Source organism: Myodes glareolus, chromosome 8 (assembly GCF_982192425.1).
Source record: "Myodes glareolus chromosome 8, mMyoGla1.1, whole genome shotgun sequence".
Classification (NCBI taxonomy): Eukaryota; Metazoa; Chordata; class Mammalia; order Rodentia; family Cricetidae; genus Myodes; species Myodes glareolus.
In genome coordinates, this window is record NC_142033.1 from 73,167,438 (window position 1) to 73,183,504 (window position 16,067).

Sequence of the window (16,067 nt, forward strand, 5' to 3'; positions counted from 1 at the left end):
TGTTGTCAATTAGCAGGAATAGTTATAGTACCTCTTACCAATGAAATTAACAAATTATGGAGAGAAAGTGATCCCTGGAAAAGAGCTTGAAGTAATTTTTTGGGAGAGATTAACAACTATCCCAAAAGAGAAAAAAATTCAACTTATAAATAGAACTCACTAGATTCTTGCTTACGTTGTACATGACACACCAATAAATGTAGTCCTGTATCCTATACTAATGCAAATAAATCAGGAAAGGTAGGTTACAAATCATAAAATTTAAGTAAAGTGGATTAAAGTCCTTATGATTCTGCCCAAAAGTCAAAATTATATGTTATTCTCATTATACTATGGATTTAAAGTATCTCTCAACATAGTTACCCATTCTCAATATGCAGAGAGAGTTGTTTTTCATTTTGAAACTGATAAATTTATACCAGATGAAACAGAATTGAATTTATTATCTATTCAGTTACAAGACATAATTAGAAATATGAATTATACCATATGATTAACATACATTTGATCCTATATGAGTCTGCCAGGTCCTCTAGCACAAAGTAATTCAGAAATTGATCAATTGTTGACTGGAAATATGCTGAAGGCCTCAGAATTTCATAAAAATATAATTTCAGTAGCAAAAAAATATAGAAATACTTTTCTTTCATGTGGCATCAAGCCAAGGAAATTATAAGGAAATGTCCTAGTTGTTCTTTATATAACTAAACACCATTAATTGCAGAAAGTAACCCAACAGGTACTCAAAGGAATGAAATCTGGCAGATGGATGTTTTCCATTTTGTAGAATTTGAAAAACTAAAATATGTATATTGCACCATTGATACCTATTCAGGTTTTCAATGGACAACTGTTTGAGTATGGAAAAGACTAATTCAGTATCACACATTTGCTAGAAGTTATGGCCATCATGGGTATGCCTGTACAAATAAAGACAGGCAATGCTCCAGCATATGTCTCTAAGAAAATGAAACAGTTTTTTGCTTATTATATTATAAAGTATATTACAGGTATATCATACAATCCTACAGACCAGGCAGCTATAGAAAGATCAAATCGAGCTCTAAAAGATATGCTAAATAAACAGAAAGGATGATCTATAACCCCCAAAACAGACTTAACTTTGAATTTTCTAAATGGTAATGATAAAGGAACAATAGCTATGGAGAGACATCGGATAGTAGACAAAACTACAGAATTAAATCAGTCAGTATTCTTTAAAGATGTACTGACCTCAGAATGGAAACCATGACATATATTACATTGGGGAAGGAATTTTGCTTTTGTTTCCACAAGAGAAGGAAAACTATGAATACCATATGTAGGCAGAAGCTACTTGTTTATTCCCAGCTGCCCAGACTCCAAATAATCACTCAGAAACTCCAAAATAATCACACAGAAACTATATCATTGCAACACTATTTGGCCAATAGCTTAAGCATATTTCTAGTTAACTCTAATATCTTGAACTAACCCATCTTCATTAATCTGTGTATCACCACAAGGTTATGGCCTATCAGCAAAGTTTCAACAGTCTTCAGAAGAGGTAGGTTTCTGTCCCCAGAAGTAGCTACATGGCTCCTCTCTGAGTCTACCTTCTTTCTTCCAGCATTCAGTTTAGTTTTCCTGCCTAGCTCTATTCCACCCTATCACAGGCCAAAACAGCTTCTTTACTCATTAACCAATAAAAGCAACACACATATATAAGGACTTTCCATAACAACCATCAAAATTAATAAAGATTCTACTTGAACAAGAGATAATTCTTAATTAGAAGAGATGATATTTCATCAAAGAGCATGATTGTTTAATATAAACTAATCTATAAAACTAACAAATGCTTTGCATTTGATCAGGTATAACTTGTTCAACGAGAATCTCCCCAAAATTAGGATTGTGGAAGGGTTTTTGTTTCTGTCTTTTCAGAAGAATAAAGGTATCCTGCTAAGGAATCTGAAGACCACTGGACAAATGAGACATATGAAGAAAAAGGACAAATCATCTGGAAAAAAAATGTCTCAAGAAAAAGAATAGCTCTCTTCTCCCCTTCCCCCTGGGGCCACAAGATCTCCCCAGAGCAGCTCCCTTGCACCCTGGGCCTGGGCTGTGGGCACAACCCAGCAGGGGCAATCCTTGTGCTTTGATAGCCTGCCTGAGGACAGGCAGGCCCTGTGTCATCTCAGCCACATTCCTGGCCAGCAAGAGGCAGTGATCTTCTAGCAGACATCCATCGGAGGAAGGGGATTTCCCCAGCTCAGTTGCCTTGAGCACTGGGCCTGGGCTGTGAGTGAAACCCGGCAGGAGGGAGTGCCTGTGTTTCAATAGACTGCCTGAGGAAAGATAGGCCTTCTGTCAGTGAAGTCCCTGCCCCACAAGGGAACCTGACCTGGTACCAGAAGTTCCAATAGAGAGCATTTGAAGGAAGAGATGGGCAGACGCCAAGGCAAGAACTCCTCCAACAATCTGAAAAACAACATGAAAACACCAAATCCCAACGACCATACAATAGAAGGACTTGAACCTCTTAATACAGAAGAAGTGGAAAAAAGTGCCATTATGAAAGCAATAGAGTCCCTTAAACAGGATATGAATAACTCCCTTAAAGAACTGGATGAGAAGTACAACAAAAAGATTGAAGAAATGAGTAAAGAAATGGATGAAAAGTATAATAAAAAGTTTGAAGAAATGAGTAAATCTGTGAATGATACACTGGGAAACCAAGAAAAAACAATCAAACAGATAATGGAAACAGTTCAAGAATTGAAAACTGAAATGGAGGCAATGAAGAAAACAAAACGAGGGCTGACTGGATATGGAAAATCTAGGTAAACGAACAGAGAGTACAGAATCAAGCATAACCAATAGGATACAAGAGATGGAAGAACAAATCTCAGAGTCTGATGATACCATAGAGAAAATAAACGCTCTGATCAAAGAAAACAGCAAATCCAACAAATTCTCATCATAAAACATTCAAGAAATCCGGGACACAATAAAAAAAAAACCAAATCTAAGAATAATAGGGATTGAAGAAGGAGAAGAACTGCAGATCAAAGGCCCAGAAAATATATTCAACAAAATTATAGAAGAAAACTTTCCCACCTAAAGAATGATACTCCTATGAAGGTTCAAGAAGCATACAGAACACCAAATAGACTTGATCAAAAAAAAAACATCCCCTCGCCATATAATAATCAAAACACAAAACATACAGATTAAAGAAAGAATATTAAGAGCTGCAAAGGAAAAAGGACAAGTAACTTATAAAGGTAAACCTATCAGACTTACACCGGACTTCTCTATGGAAACCATGAAAGCCAGAAGGCCCTGGATAGAGGTACTGCAGAAACTAAGAGACCGTGGATGCAAACCCAGACTACTATACCCAGCCAAGCTATCATTCACTATCAATAGAGAAAACAAAATATTCCAGGATAAAAACAAATTTAAACAATTTGTAGCCACAAATCCAGCCTTACAGAAAGTAATAGAAGGAAAATCGCAACCCAAGGAATCCAACAATGCCAACACTGCCTACAATAACTCAGACATCTAGCGACCCTTCACGAGCTTAACTCAAAGAAGGGACACATACAAACTCTATTAAACAAAAAAACAAAAAATAATAATAACCGGAGTCAACAACCACTGGTCATTAATATCACTTAATATTAATGGACTCAATTCACCTATAAAAAGGCACAAACTAAGAGATTGGATACGAAAACAGGATCCAACATTCTGCTGTTTACAAGAAACACACCTCAACCACAAAGACAGACATCTACTTAGAGTAAAGGGTTGGGGAAAGGTTTTTCAAGCAAACAGACCTAAGAAACAAGCAGGTGTGGCCATTCTAATTTCCAACAAAATTGACTTCAAACTAAAATCAATCAGAAGAAATGGAGATGGACATTTTATACTCATAATAAGAACAATTCATCAGGAGGAAGTCTCAATCCTGAATATCTATGCCCCTAATATAAAGCCTCCTACTTATGTAAAAGAAACACTTCTAGAACTCAAGGCAGTCATCAAACCACACACACTAATAGTAGGAGACTTCAACACTCCTCTCTCACCAATGGACAGGTCAATCAGACAGAAACCTAACAGAGAAATAAGAGAATTATTGGAGGTATTGAATCAAATGGACTTAACAGACATCTATAGAACATTCCACCCAAATAGGAAAGAATATACCTTCTTCTCTGCAGCTCATGGAACCTTCTCAAAAATAGACCACATACTTGGTAACAAAGCAAACTTCCACAGATACAAAAAAATATTAGTAACCACCTGTGTCTTGTCAGACCACCATGGATTAAAATTAGAACTCAACAACAGTGCTATCCCCAGGAAGCCAACAAACTCATGGAAGTTGAACAGTCAACTACTAAATCACCCCTGGGTCAAGGAAGAAATAAAGAGAGAAATTAAAGTCTTCCTTGAATTTAATGAAAATAAAGACACAACATACTCAAACCTATGGGACACTATGAAAGCAGTGCTAAGAGGAAAGTTCATAGCACTAAGTGCCCAATTAAAGAAAACGGAGAAAGCACACATTGGAGACTTAACAGCACACTTGAAAGCTCTAGAGAAAAAAGAAGCTGATTCACCCAGGAGGTCTAGAAGACTGGAAATAATCAAACTGAGGGCTGAAATCAACAAAATAGAAACACAGAAAACAATCCAAAGAATCAATGAAACAAAAAGCTGGTTCTTGGAGAAAATCAACAAGATTGACAAACCCCTATCCAAACTAATCAAACGGCAGAGAGAGAACATGCAAATTAATAAGATCAGAAATGAAAAGGGGGACATAACCACAGACACAGAGGAAATTCAGAGAATCATTAGATCTTACTACAAAAGCCTGTATGCCACAAAATTGGAAAATATAAAAGGAATGGACATTTTTTTAGATAAGTACCATATACCAAAGTTGAACCAAGACCAGGTGAACAATCTAAATAGACCTGTTAGTCGCGAAGAATTAGAAGCTGTTATCAAAAATCTCCCTACCAAAAAAAGCCCAGGACCAGATGGTTTCAATGCAGAATTCTACCAGAACTTCCAGGAAGAGCTAATACCTATACTCCTTGACGTATTCCACAATATAGAAACAGAAGAGTCATTGCCTAACTCCTTTTATGAAGCTACAGTTACTCTAATACCAAAACCACACAAAGACACAACCAAGAAAGAGAATTACAGGCCAATCTCACTCATGAACATTGACGCGAAAATTCTCAATAAAATACTGGCAAACCGTATCCAAGAGCACATTAGAAAAATTATCCATTATGATCAAGTCGGCTTCATTCCAGAGATGCAGGGCTGGTTCAACATTCGCAAATCTATCAATGTAATCCATCATATAAATAAACTGAAAGAAAAAAACCATATGATCATCTCACTAGATGCTGAAAAAGCATTTGACAAAATTCAACACCCATTTATGATAAAGGTGTTGGAGAGACTGGGGATACAAGGATCATACCTAAATATAATAAAAGCAATATACAGCAAGCCGACAGCTAACATCAAACTGAATGGAGAGAAACTCAAAGCCTTTCCACTAAAATCAGGAACGCGACAAGGCTGTCCACTCTCTCCATACCTCTTCAATATAGTGCTTGAAGTTCTAGCAATAGCAATAAGACAACATAAGGAGATCAAGGGGATTCAAATTGGAAAGGATGAAGTCAAACTTTCGTTATTTGCTGACGATATGATAGTTTACATAAGTGACCCCAAAAACTCTATCAAAGAACTCCTACAGCTGATAAACACCTTTAGTAACGTGGCAGGATACAAGATCAACTCCAAAAAATCAGTGGCCTTCCTATACACAAAGGATAAAGAAGCAGAGAGGGAAATCAGAGAAACATCACCTTTCATGATAGCCACAAATAGCATAAAATATCTTGGGGTTACTCTAACCAAGGAAGTGAAAGACCTATTTGACAAAAACTTTAAGTCTTTGAAGAAAGAAATTGAGGAGGATACCAGAAAATGGAAAGACCTCCCCTGCTCTTGGATTGGGAGAATCAACATAGTAAAAATGGCAATTCTACCAAAAGCAATCTATAGATTCAATGCAATCCCCATCAAAATCCCATCAAACTTCTTCACAGACCTTGAGAGAACAATAATCAAGTTTATATGGCAAAACAAAAAACCCAGGATAGCCAAAACAATCTTATACAATAAAGGAACTTCAGGAGGCATTACCATCCCTGACTTCAAACTCTATTATAGAGCTACAGTATTGAAAACAGCTTGGTATTGGCATAAGAACAGAGAAATCGACCTTTGGAATCGAATAGAAGACCCGGATATTAACCCACAAACCTATGAGCACCTAATTTTTGACAAGGGAGCTAAAGGTATACAATGGAAGAAGGAAAGCATCTTTAACAAATGGTGCTGGCATAACTGGATGTCAACCTGTAAAAAAATGAAAGTAGATCCATATCTATCACCATGCACAAAAATCAAGTCCAAATGGATTAAAGACATCAACATTAATCCGTCCACTCTGAACCTGATAGAAGAGAAAGTGGGAAGTAGTCTACAAGATATAGGCACAGGAGTCCTCTTCCTAAGTAGGACCCCAGCAGCACAGACAATAAGAGAAACAATGAATAAATGGGATCTACTGAAACTGAGAAGCTTCTGTAAAGCAAAGGACACTGTCAGTAAGACAAAAAGGCTGCCTTCTGACTGGGAGAAGATCTTCACCAACCCCTCATCAGACAAAGGTCTGATCTCCAGAATATACAAAGAACTCAAGAAACTAGGCACTAAAACTCTAATTAACCCAATTAAAAAATGGGGTACTGATCTGAACAGAGAATTCACAACAGATGAACTTCGAATGGCCAGAAGACACTTAAGGTCATGCTCAACCTCCTTAGCGATCAGGGAAATGCAAATCAAAACCACTTTGAGATACCATCTTACACCTGTCAGAATAGCTAAAGTTAAAAACACCAATGATAGCCTATGCTGGAGGGGATGTGGAATGAGGGGAACACTCATCCATTGTTGGTGGGAATGCAAACTTGTGCAGCCACTTTGGAAATCAGTGTGGCGGTTTCTCAGGAAACTGGGAGTCAACCTCCCTCAGGACCCAGCAATTCCTCTCTTGGGAATATACCCTAGAGATGCCCAAACATACTACAAAAGCGTTTGTTCAACTATGTTCATAGCAGCACTATTTGTAATAGCCAGAACCTGGAAACAGCCTAGGTGCCCCTCAATAGAAGAATGGTTAAAAAAGGTGTGGAACATATACACATTAGAGTTTTACTCAGCGGTAAAAAATAATGACATCTTGAATTTTGCATGCAAATGGATGGACATAGAAAACGCTTTACTGAGTGAGGTAAGCCAGACCCAAAAAGAGGAACACGGTATGTATTCACTCATAAGTGGATTCTAACCATAATTAAAGGTCTTTGAGCCTATTATTCGTGATCCTAGAGAAGCTAAATAAGAAGACGAACCTGATGAAGATTATTTTCCTATCCGCCAGGAGGTAGGAAATAGTCAAGAGTCCCAGGTAACCTTGGGTGCATGGGGGGGGGGTGGTGGGAGGGTTGTTGGAAGGGGAGAGGGTTAGAGAGAAGGGAGTAGGGGAGGAATGGAGAAAGCTCGGTTGACCGGGATGGGGGGAAGGGAGGAAGGATGAATGTGGGATCAGGGAAGAATATATTTCAACTAAGGGAGTCATATTAGAGTTTACAGGAAACTTGATTATATATGGGATCCCAGGTCCAAGGAGAGATCCCCAGATTGTTCTCTGGACAGAGGAGGGGGTGCCTGAACCAGCCTTGGCCCGTGACCATACTGATGAATATTTTGCTTATCACCATAGATCCCTCACCTGGCGTTGGATGACGATACAGATGGAGGCCCGCGTTGGAGCACCGAACTGAGCCCCCCAAGTTCCAAACGAGGAGCAAAAGGAGGAAGAAAATGACGAAGGACTGCGAGGGATACTATCACCCACTGATACAAGGGGTCGGATCTAATGAGAGTTTACCAAGGCCAGATGGACCGTGACTGAAAGAGCATGTGATCCAACCAGATTCTCTGAATGTGGTTGGATTTTCTGAATGTGGCTGGCCTGCAGTCTTTCCGAGAAGCCATTGACAATGACACTGGGACTGGTTTCCTCTGCATATACTGGATTTTTGGGATCCAGTCTGTTTGGATGCTCACCTTCCTGGACCTGGAGTGAGGGGGGAGGAACTTGGACTTCCCACAGGGCAGGAGACCCTGACTTCCCTTGGGGACAAAGAGGGAGGAGGAGAGGGAGGTGGGGAGTGGGAGGGCGTTGGGAGGAGGGGCGTAAATGGAAACTTTTTATAATTTAATAAAATTACTAAAAGAAAAAAAAAAAAAAGAAACAGAAGAGTCATTGCCAAACTCCTTTTATGAAGCTACAGTTACCCTGATACCAAAACCACACAAAGACACAACCAAGAAAGAGAATTACAGGCCAATATCACTCATGAACATTGACGCAAAAATACTCAATAAAATACTGGCAAACCAAATACAAGAACACATTAGAAAAATTATCCATTATGATCAAGTGGGCTTCATCCCAGAGATGCAGGGCTGGTTCAACATACGCAAATCTATCAATGTAATCCATCACATAAATAAACTGAAAGAAAAAACCATATGATCATTTCATTGGATGCTGAAAAAGCATTTGACAAAATTCAACACCCCTTTATGATAAAGGTGTTGGGGAGATTGGGTATACAAGGATCATACCTAAATATAATAAAAGCAATACATAGCAAGCCGACAGCTAACATCAAATTGAATGGAGAGAAACTCAAAGCCATTCCACTAAAATCAGGAACACGACAAGGCTGTCCACTCTCTCCATACCTCTTCAATGTAGTGCTTGAAGTTCTAGCAATAGCAATAAGACAACATAAGGGGATCAAGGGGATTTGAATTGGAAAGGATGAAGTTAAACTTTCGTAATTTGCAGACGATATGATAGTGTACATAAGCGACCCCAAAAACTCTTCCAAAGAACTCCTACATTTGATAAACACCTTTAGTAATGTGGCAGGAAACAAGATCAACTCTAAAAAATCGGTTGCCCTCCTATATACAAAGGATAAAGAAGCAGAGAGGGAAATCAGAGAAACATCACCTTTCATGATAGCCACAAATAGCATAAAATATCTTGGGGTAACTCTAACCAAGGAAGTGAAAGACCTATTTGACAAGAACTTTAGGTCCTTGAAGAAAGAAATTGAAGAGGATACCAGAAAATGGAAAGACCTCCCCTGCTCTTGGATTGGGAGAATCAACATAGTAAAAATGGCAATTCTACCAAAAGTAATCTATAGATTCAATGCAATTCCCATCAAAATCCCATCAAAATTCTTCACAGACCTTGAAAGAACAATAATCAAGTTTATATGGAAAAACAAAAAAAAAAAACAGGATAGCCAAAACAATCTTATACAATAAAGGAACTTCTGGAGGCATTACCATCCCTGACTTCAAACTCTATTACAGAGCAACAGTATTGAAAACAGCTTGGTATTGGCATAAGAACAGAGAAGTAGACCAATGGAATCGAATAGAAGATCTAGATATTAACCCACAAACTTATGAACACCTGATTTTTGAAAAGGGAGCTAAAGGTATACAATGGAAGAAGGAAAGCATCTTTAACAAATGGTGCTGGCATAACTGGATGTCAACCTGTAAAAAAATGAAAGTAGATCCATATCTATCACCATGCACAAAACTCAGGTCCAAATGGATTAAAGACATCAACATTAATCCGACCACTTTGAACCTGATAGAAGAGAAAGTGGGAAGTAGTCTCCAAGATATAGGCACAGGAGGCCACTTCCTAATCAGAACCCCAGGAGTGCAGTCAATAAGAGAATCAATGAATAAATGGGACCTACTGAAACTGAGAAGCTTCTGTAAAGCAAAGGACACTGTCAGTAAGACACAAAGGCTACCTTCGGACTGGGAGAAGATATTCACAAACCCCTCATCAGACAAAGGTCTGATCTCCAAAATATACAAAGAACTCAAGAAACTAGACACTAAAACTCTAATTAACCCAATTAAAAAATGGGGTACTGAACTGAACAGAGAATTCACAACAGATGAACTTCGAATGGCCAAAAGGCACTTAAGGTCATGCTCAACCTCCTTAGCGATCAGGGAAATGCAAATCAAAACAACTTTGAGATACCATCTTACACCTGTCAGAATAGCTAAAATCAAAAACACCAATGATAGCCTATGCTGGAGAGGATATGGAGAGAGGGGAACTCTCATCCATTGTTGGTGGGAATGCAAACTTGTGCAGCCACTGTGGAAATCAGTGTGGCGGTTTCTCAGGAAACTGGGAGTCAACCTCCCTCAGGACCCAGCAATTCCACTCTTGGGAATATACCCAAAAGATGCCCTATCATACTACAAAAGCATTTGTTCAACTATGTTCATAGCAGCACTATTTGTAATAGCCAGAACCTGGAAACAGCCTAGGTGCCCCTCAATAGAAGAATGGTTAAAAAAGGTGTGGAACATATACATTGGAGTTTTACTCAGCGGTAAAAAACAATGACATCTTGAATTTTGCATGCAAATGGATGGAAATAGAAAACGCTTTACTGAGTGAGGTAACCCAGACCCAAAAAGAGAAATATGGTATGTACTCACTCATTAGTGGATTCTAGCCATAGTTAAAGGTCTTTGAGCCTATAATTCGTGATCCTAGAGAAGCTAAGTAAGAAGGTGAACCTGAAGAAAATCTTATAGTTATCCTCTTGGATATTGGAAGTAGACAAGATTGCCAGGCAAACTTGGGTCAGGGGGGGTGGGGTGGGGGGGTGGAAGTAACGGGAGATGGTTAGAGAGAAGGGAGAGGGGGAGGATTGGGGATGGCTTGGGGGAATTGGAGGGGGGAGGAAGGATGGATATGGGACTAGAGAAGTATATATCTCAACTAAGGGAGTCATTTTAGGGTTTGCAAGAGTCTTGATTCTGGAGGGGTTCCCAGGCCCAAGGAGAAGTCCCCAGATTGTTCCCTGGGCAGCAGAGAAGAGCGTACCTGAACTGGCCCTGGTCCATAACCATACTGATGAATATTTTGTATATCACCATAGATCCTTCATCGGGCGATGGATGGAGATAGAGACAGAGACACACATTGGAACACTGGACTTAACTCCCTAGGTCCGAATGAAAAGCAGAAGGAGGGAGAACGTGCGCAAGAAAGGCAGGACTAGAGAGAACCTTCATCTGACGATAGATGGAGATAGAGACGGAGACCCACATCGGAGCACTGGACTGAGCCCCCAAGGTCCAAATGAGGAGCAGAAGGAGAGAGATCATGAAAAAGGAAATCAGAACCGTGTGGGGTGCGTTCACCCTTGGATACAAGGGGACTAATCGAATGAGAGCTCACCAAGGCCAGCTGGACTGGGACTGAACGAGCATGTGATCAAACCGGAGCCTCTAAATGTGACTGACATGGGGCTGACTGAGAAGCCATTGTCAGTGGCACTGGGTCTTGTTGTGTCTGCATGTACTAGCTTTCTGGGATCCTAGTATGTTTGGATGCTCACCTTCCTAGACCTGGAGGGAGAGGGGAGGAACTTGAACTTCCCACAGGGCAGGAAACCCTGACTGCTCTTAGGACTGGAGAGGAAGGAGGGGAGGGAGTTGGGGGGGGGGGGGGGGGAGAGGGAGTGGGGGAAATGGGAGGGTATGGGGAGGAGGGGAAGAAGTGGAAATTTTTATAAACAAATAAATAAATTTAAAAAAAGTCAAATAAAAAAAGAAAAAGAATAAATTGCCCTATTGGTATATCATATTTCCAACAGGATAAAATTTTATAAATCTTCCCAAATGTTTGTTTCTGCTATTCTTTACAGACATATAACACAAATGGTCTTTTTGTAGTCCCAGTCAATTAAAGATTAAAGTTGGCTTTGGAGTTGGAGTGTGGCTCTCTCCTTCTCTAAACCCAAACATGCTTATTAAAGTAAAATTCAAAAATCTCTGTCTCATGTCCCCTGATATGGGGACAGAAGAAAAACAAAAATTTAAGGACTTTTTTATTGCCACTAATTTCATAGTTCTTTGATGTTATGTTGACTCTTTAACAGCTTTTCTTAAGGTATAAGATTTATAAGATTAATATATATTTATATATGTATGTATTAATGATCATATAGAATACTAACTAATTTTAGAAAAATATTTCATCTACCTTCCTGTACATGATGTCAGTTTTCTGCAGTGAACCATGAGCATGCCTATCAATGACTTTTGAAGTCTCCATAAGGAGGATGGAACCCCACAATGATGATTCCTCCAGGACTATGATAGCACCACTAAGCTGAAAAATACCACCTAAAGATTGACTTTGGACTACAAACTGCTCAGAACAATTTTGAGGTGGCCAGTTGAGATGATCCAGCCCAACAGCATGCTCTGGCCAGGACTTGAGACATACTCTGCACATTCTCATTATTCAAAGACTGGACAAAAAATGTTCAATCATACCACAAGGATATGTGCTCAACTATGTTCATAGCAGCATTATTTGTCATACTCAGAACCTGGAAACAACCTAAATGCCCCTCGACTGAAGAATGAATAAAGATGTGGTACATTTACACAATGGAATACTACACAGCAGGAAAAAATGACATCTTGAAATTTGCGGGCAAATGGATGGATCTAGAAAACATCATATTGAGTGAGGTAACCTAGACCCAGAAACACAAATATAATATGTACTCACTCAAAAGTGGCTTTTATACATAAAGCAAAGAAAAACCAGCCTATAATTCACAATTCCAGAGAACCTAGACAACAAAAGGACCCTAAGAGAGACATACATGGATCTAATCTACATAGGAAATAGAAAAAGACAAGATCTCCTGAGTAAATTGGGAGCATGGGGACCATGTGAGAGAGTAGAAGGGGAGGGGGGAAGAAGGGCAGCGAGTGAAGAAAAATATATAGTTCAATAAAAACATAAAAAAATTTAAAATTTTGAATTTGCCATTATAGAGACATGCCAGATTCTGATAAAACTCTTTTAATCTCCAAAGAAGATAGGGCATAATGACAACTCCACCTGAATTATGGTAGTTCTAACCACTGAGTGAGACTGGCCTGTGCCTCACCTGCTGCTAGGACTCTGCACTAAGTAAACACTTTGGGTTGATTGCCCTACTTTGATTGGATGTAGGCCGGAGGTAAAAAGGCAGGAAGTATGTCAGAATGTATGCTTACCCACTACTCCTCAGAGAGGGTGAGGCTAATATATCTAAAACCTGTATGCCTTTTTGCAAACTGAAACAATCATGTGAGCTTCAGAGAATCTAGGGAGTCATAAGACTTGAACAATCTCTCACATGTCACAAGGACTCCAGATAAGCTTCCCCACTTGTCTGCTTCTGAGGGTGGGATCTCTCTTTCTCTCTACTGGTCTTGGGACTCCACCCTTCTCCCAAATACTAGGGCTATGGGCCCGAAAGTTCCAAATGTAAGATTTTCTTTTAGATTCCTAAATTTTAACTTCTGTCCCTAGTCTATCTCTGTCTTATTGGATTTCCACTTCTCTGACAGACACTATTCAATTATAGCAGGCTTTTTTAGACCACCAGTCCCCAAATCATGACATGGAGATTCATTATTAATTAGGAATGCTCGGCCTTACCTTAGACTTGTTTCTAGACAGTTTTTTTTAACTTAAATTATCCCATTTCTATTCATCTATATCATGCCCCAAGGCTTGTTTACCTCATCTGCACACCGTCCATCTTGCTTTCCTGCTTCCTCCATGTCTGCGTAGCTGGCCCCCGGTTGGCTGGTTTCTCTTTCTCTCTGCCCACCAGCCCCACCTATCCCTCCTTTACCTAGCCATTGGCCATTCAGCTTTTTATTAGACAAGTCAGGTATCTTAGGTAGGTAAGGTGAAACAGCAACATTATCTTTACATAGTTAAACAAAGGCAACACAAGCAAATGCAGCACATCTTTACACAGTTAAACAAACCTTTTTTCCCACCACATCCAAGCATCAGCTGCTGACTACAACCTGCTCTAAATGACTACAAGCTCTGGACTTGCTGAAAGCTGATGTGGACCAGTCTAGCCAATGTGACTGCCCCTGTCATTCCAGTGGGATCAGCGAACCAGACACTTCTGATGAATGCCCCATTGCCTGAATCCCCTCCTTGCCTTTGACTACCATTCCAGACCTCCTGTGCCCTGACAACAATGTCCTAGCTTAGCAGGAAGTAGTTACAGAAGAGAGTATGCCATCCCTTACCTCCCAACAGACTGGAACATTAGATCAAAAGGCTACTCCCTGGCATAGGGAACAAAATAACCTATATGCCTATTGCCATACCAGGAAAGGTGCCTGTTAAAAACAAATAGACCCAGTCCTATCAACAGGAAGATTCATTAGCTGAAACAGGGGGCACTCCACCTGCTCTATGTAAAACAGAGAGATTATTGTGTAGCTTTAAGAGAAAATTGTTGTTTCTATACAAACCACTCAGGAATCATTAGAAATAATCTGGTTGTACCTAAAAAATCATTACAGCTGTGTGGTGGTGGTTTACACCTCTAATCCAAGACTTCAGGAGACAGAGGCAGGCAGATCTCTGTGAGTTTGAGGTCAGCCTGGTCTACAGAGTGAGTTCCAGGAGAGCCAGAGCTGTTACACAGAGAAACCTTGTTTCAGAAAGAAAGAAAGAAAGAAAGAAAGAAAGAAAGAAAGAAAGAAAGGAAGGAAGGAAGGAAGGAAGGAAGGAAGGAAGGAAGGAAGGAAGAAAGAAAGAAAGAAAGAAAGAAAGAAAGAAAGAAAGAAAGAAAGAAAGAAAGAAAGAAAACCATTGCCAAAAGGGGAACCCTGACATGAAGTAAGTAACTGGTCCCCATTTTCATTTCCAGGATCCTTCTAGATAGTAACTTTGATGTTCATCACAGGCTATCACAGGGCCTTTGGTACTCCTGCTTCTGGTCATTACTGTTGGTTCTTGCATTAGTGATGCCTTAACTAAGTGGTAATTCCTGTCTGGGTACTATTTGATGGCTATTAGAACAAAATATAAACAGGTACCTGTAACAGAGTCCAAGATTTGACTTAGGATTCAACTCAAGGGGGGAGTGTGAGAGCCCAAAGTTACATTTTAAGTTTTAATTACTATTCCTCAAGAGCCATGAAACAAAAATGCCTCTGATCTGCAAGCCCCTTGCCCAAGGACAGATAGTTCCTGAAATGCTGGAGGCCACTGTTTACGGGAGATAACCAGCCACATGTTTTTACTCCCCTAAACAAGTTTGTTTGACCCTACAGCATGTATGTTTGACCATATGTGGGCAGGAGGTTTACAGGTAGGGAAAAAAAAGTCAGGATGTACACTTACCCCTGATTAGACCTGATGGGAAATAAGCCCCTGCAAATCATGATTTGGGGCCATTTTCTGGAAACCCAGAGATGAATGTGGCCAGAGTCTCCATCCACCTGGCCAGTATTTAATTAAAGCTTTCTTCACATTTGACTCTAAACTGTGGTAGTGGTTTTATTCTAGACCTATGGGATTAACAATCTGCTATCAACAAAATCTGAACTGCTTTCCCTTTGGGGAATGAACAATTTCCTCTGCTCAAGGGTCCCTGGATAGTTACTTCTAGAACATCCTCTATACCAAGCTGCTTCTAGAGCTCCCCATGAGCCTCTTTCTCCCTAAACTCAGACACGGTCCCCTCTCAGTCCCTCTATCTTTACGCTGCTGAAAAGCAAGGTTACACCCTGGGATCTCGGGACACTGTCTAGAACTGAGCTTTGCCCCCACTGCCTACATCTCCAAAACTCTGGACCACACCCACGTCTGATCTCTGTCTATGTGCCCTCGCTGCAGACTCTCTGCTCTTCTCTGATTCTAACAGATTAACTCTGCGATCCCTCTACCACCCATTCCCATCACTCTCTCTGATTCTAACAGATTAACTCTGCGATCCCTCTAC

General features: G+C 39.9%; 1 protein-coding gene across 1 annotated transcript in view; it reads right to left on the reverse strand.

Annotated features, from left to right (window-relative positions):
* LOC148121191 (uncharacterized) overlaps positions 1–13,872 on the reverse strand; it is a 51,247-nt gene extending 37,375 nt beyond the window's left edge. The window contains exon 1 of the mRNA XM_087909483.1: positions 13,831–13,872. Coding sequence (XP_087765609.1) covers positions 13,831–13,872 — 42 coding nt within the window. The remainder of the gene's footprint in view (positions 1–13,830) is intronic.
* Positions 13,873–16,067: the final 2,195 nt, after the last annotated feature.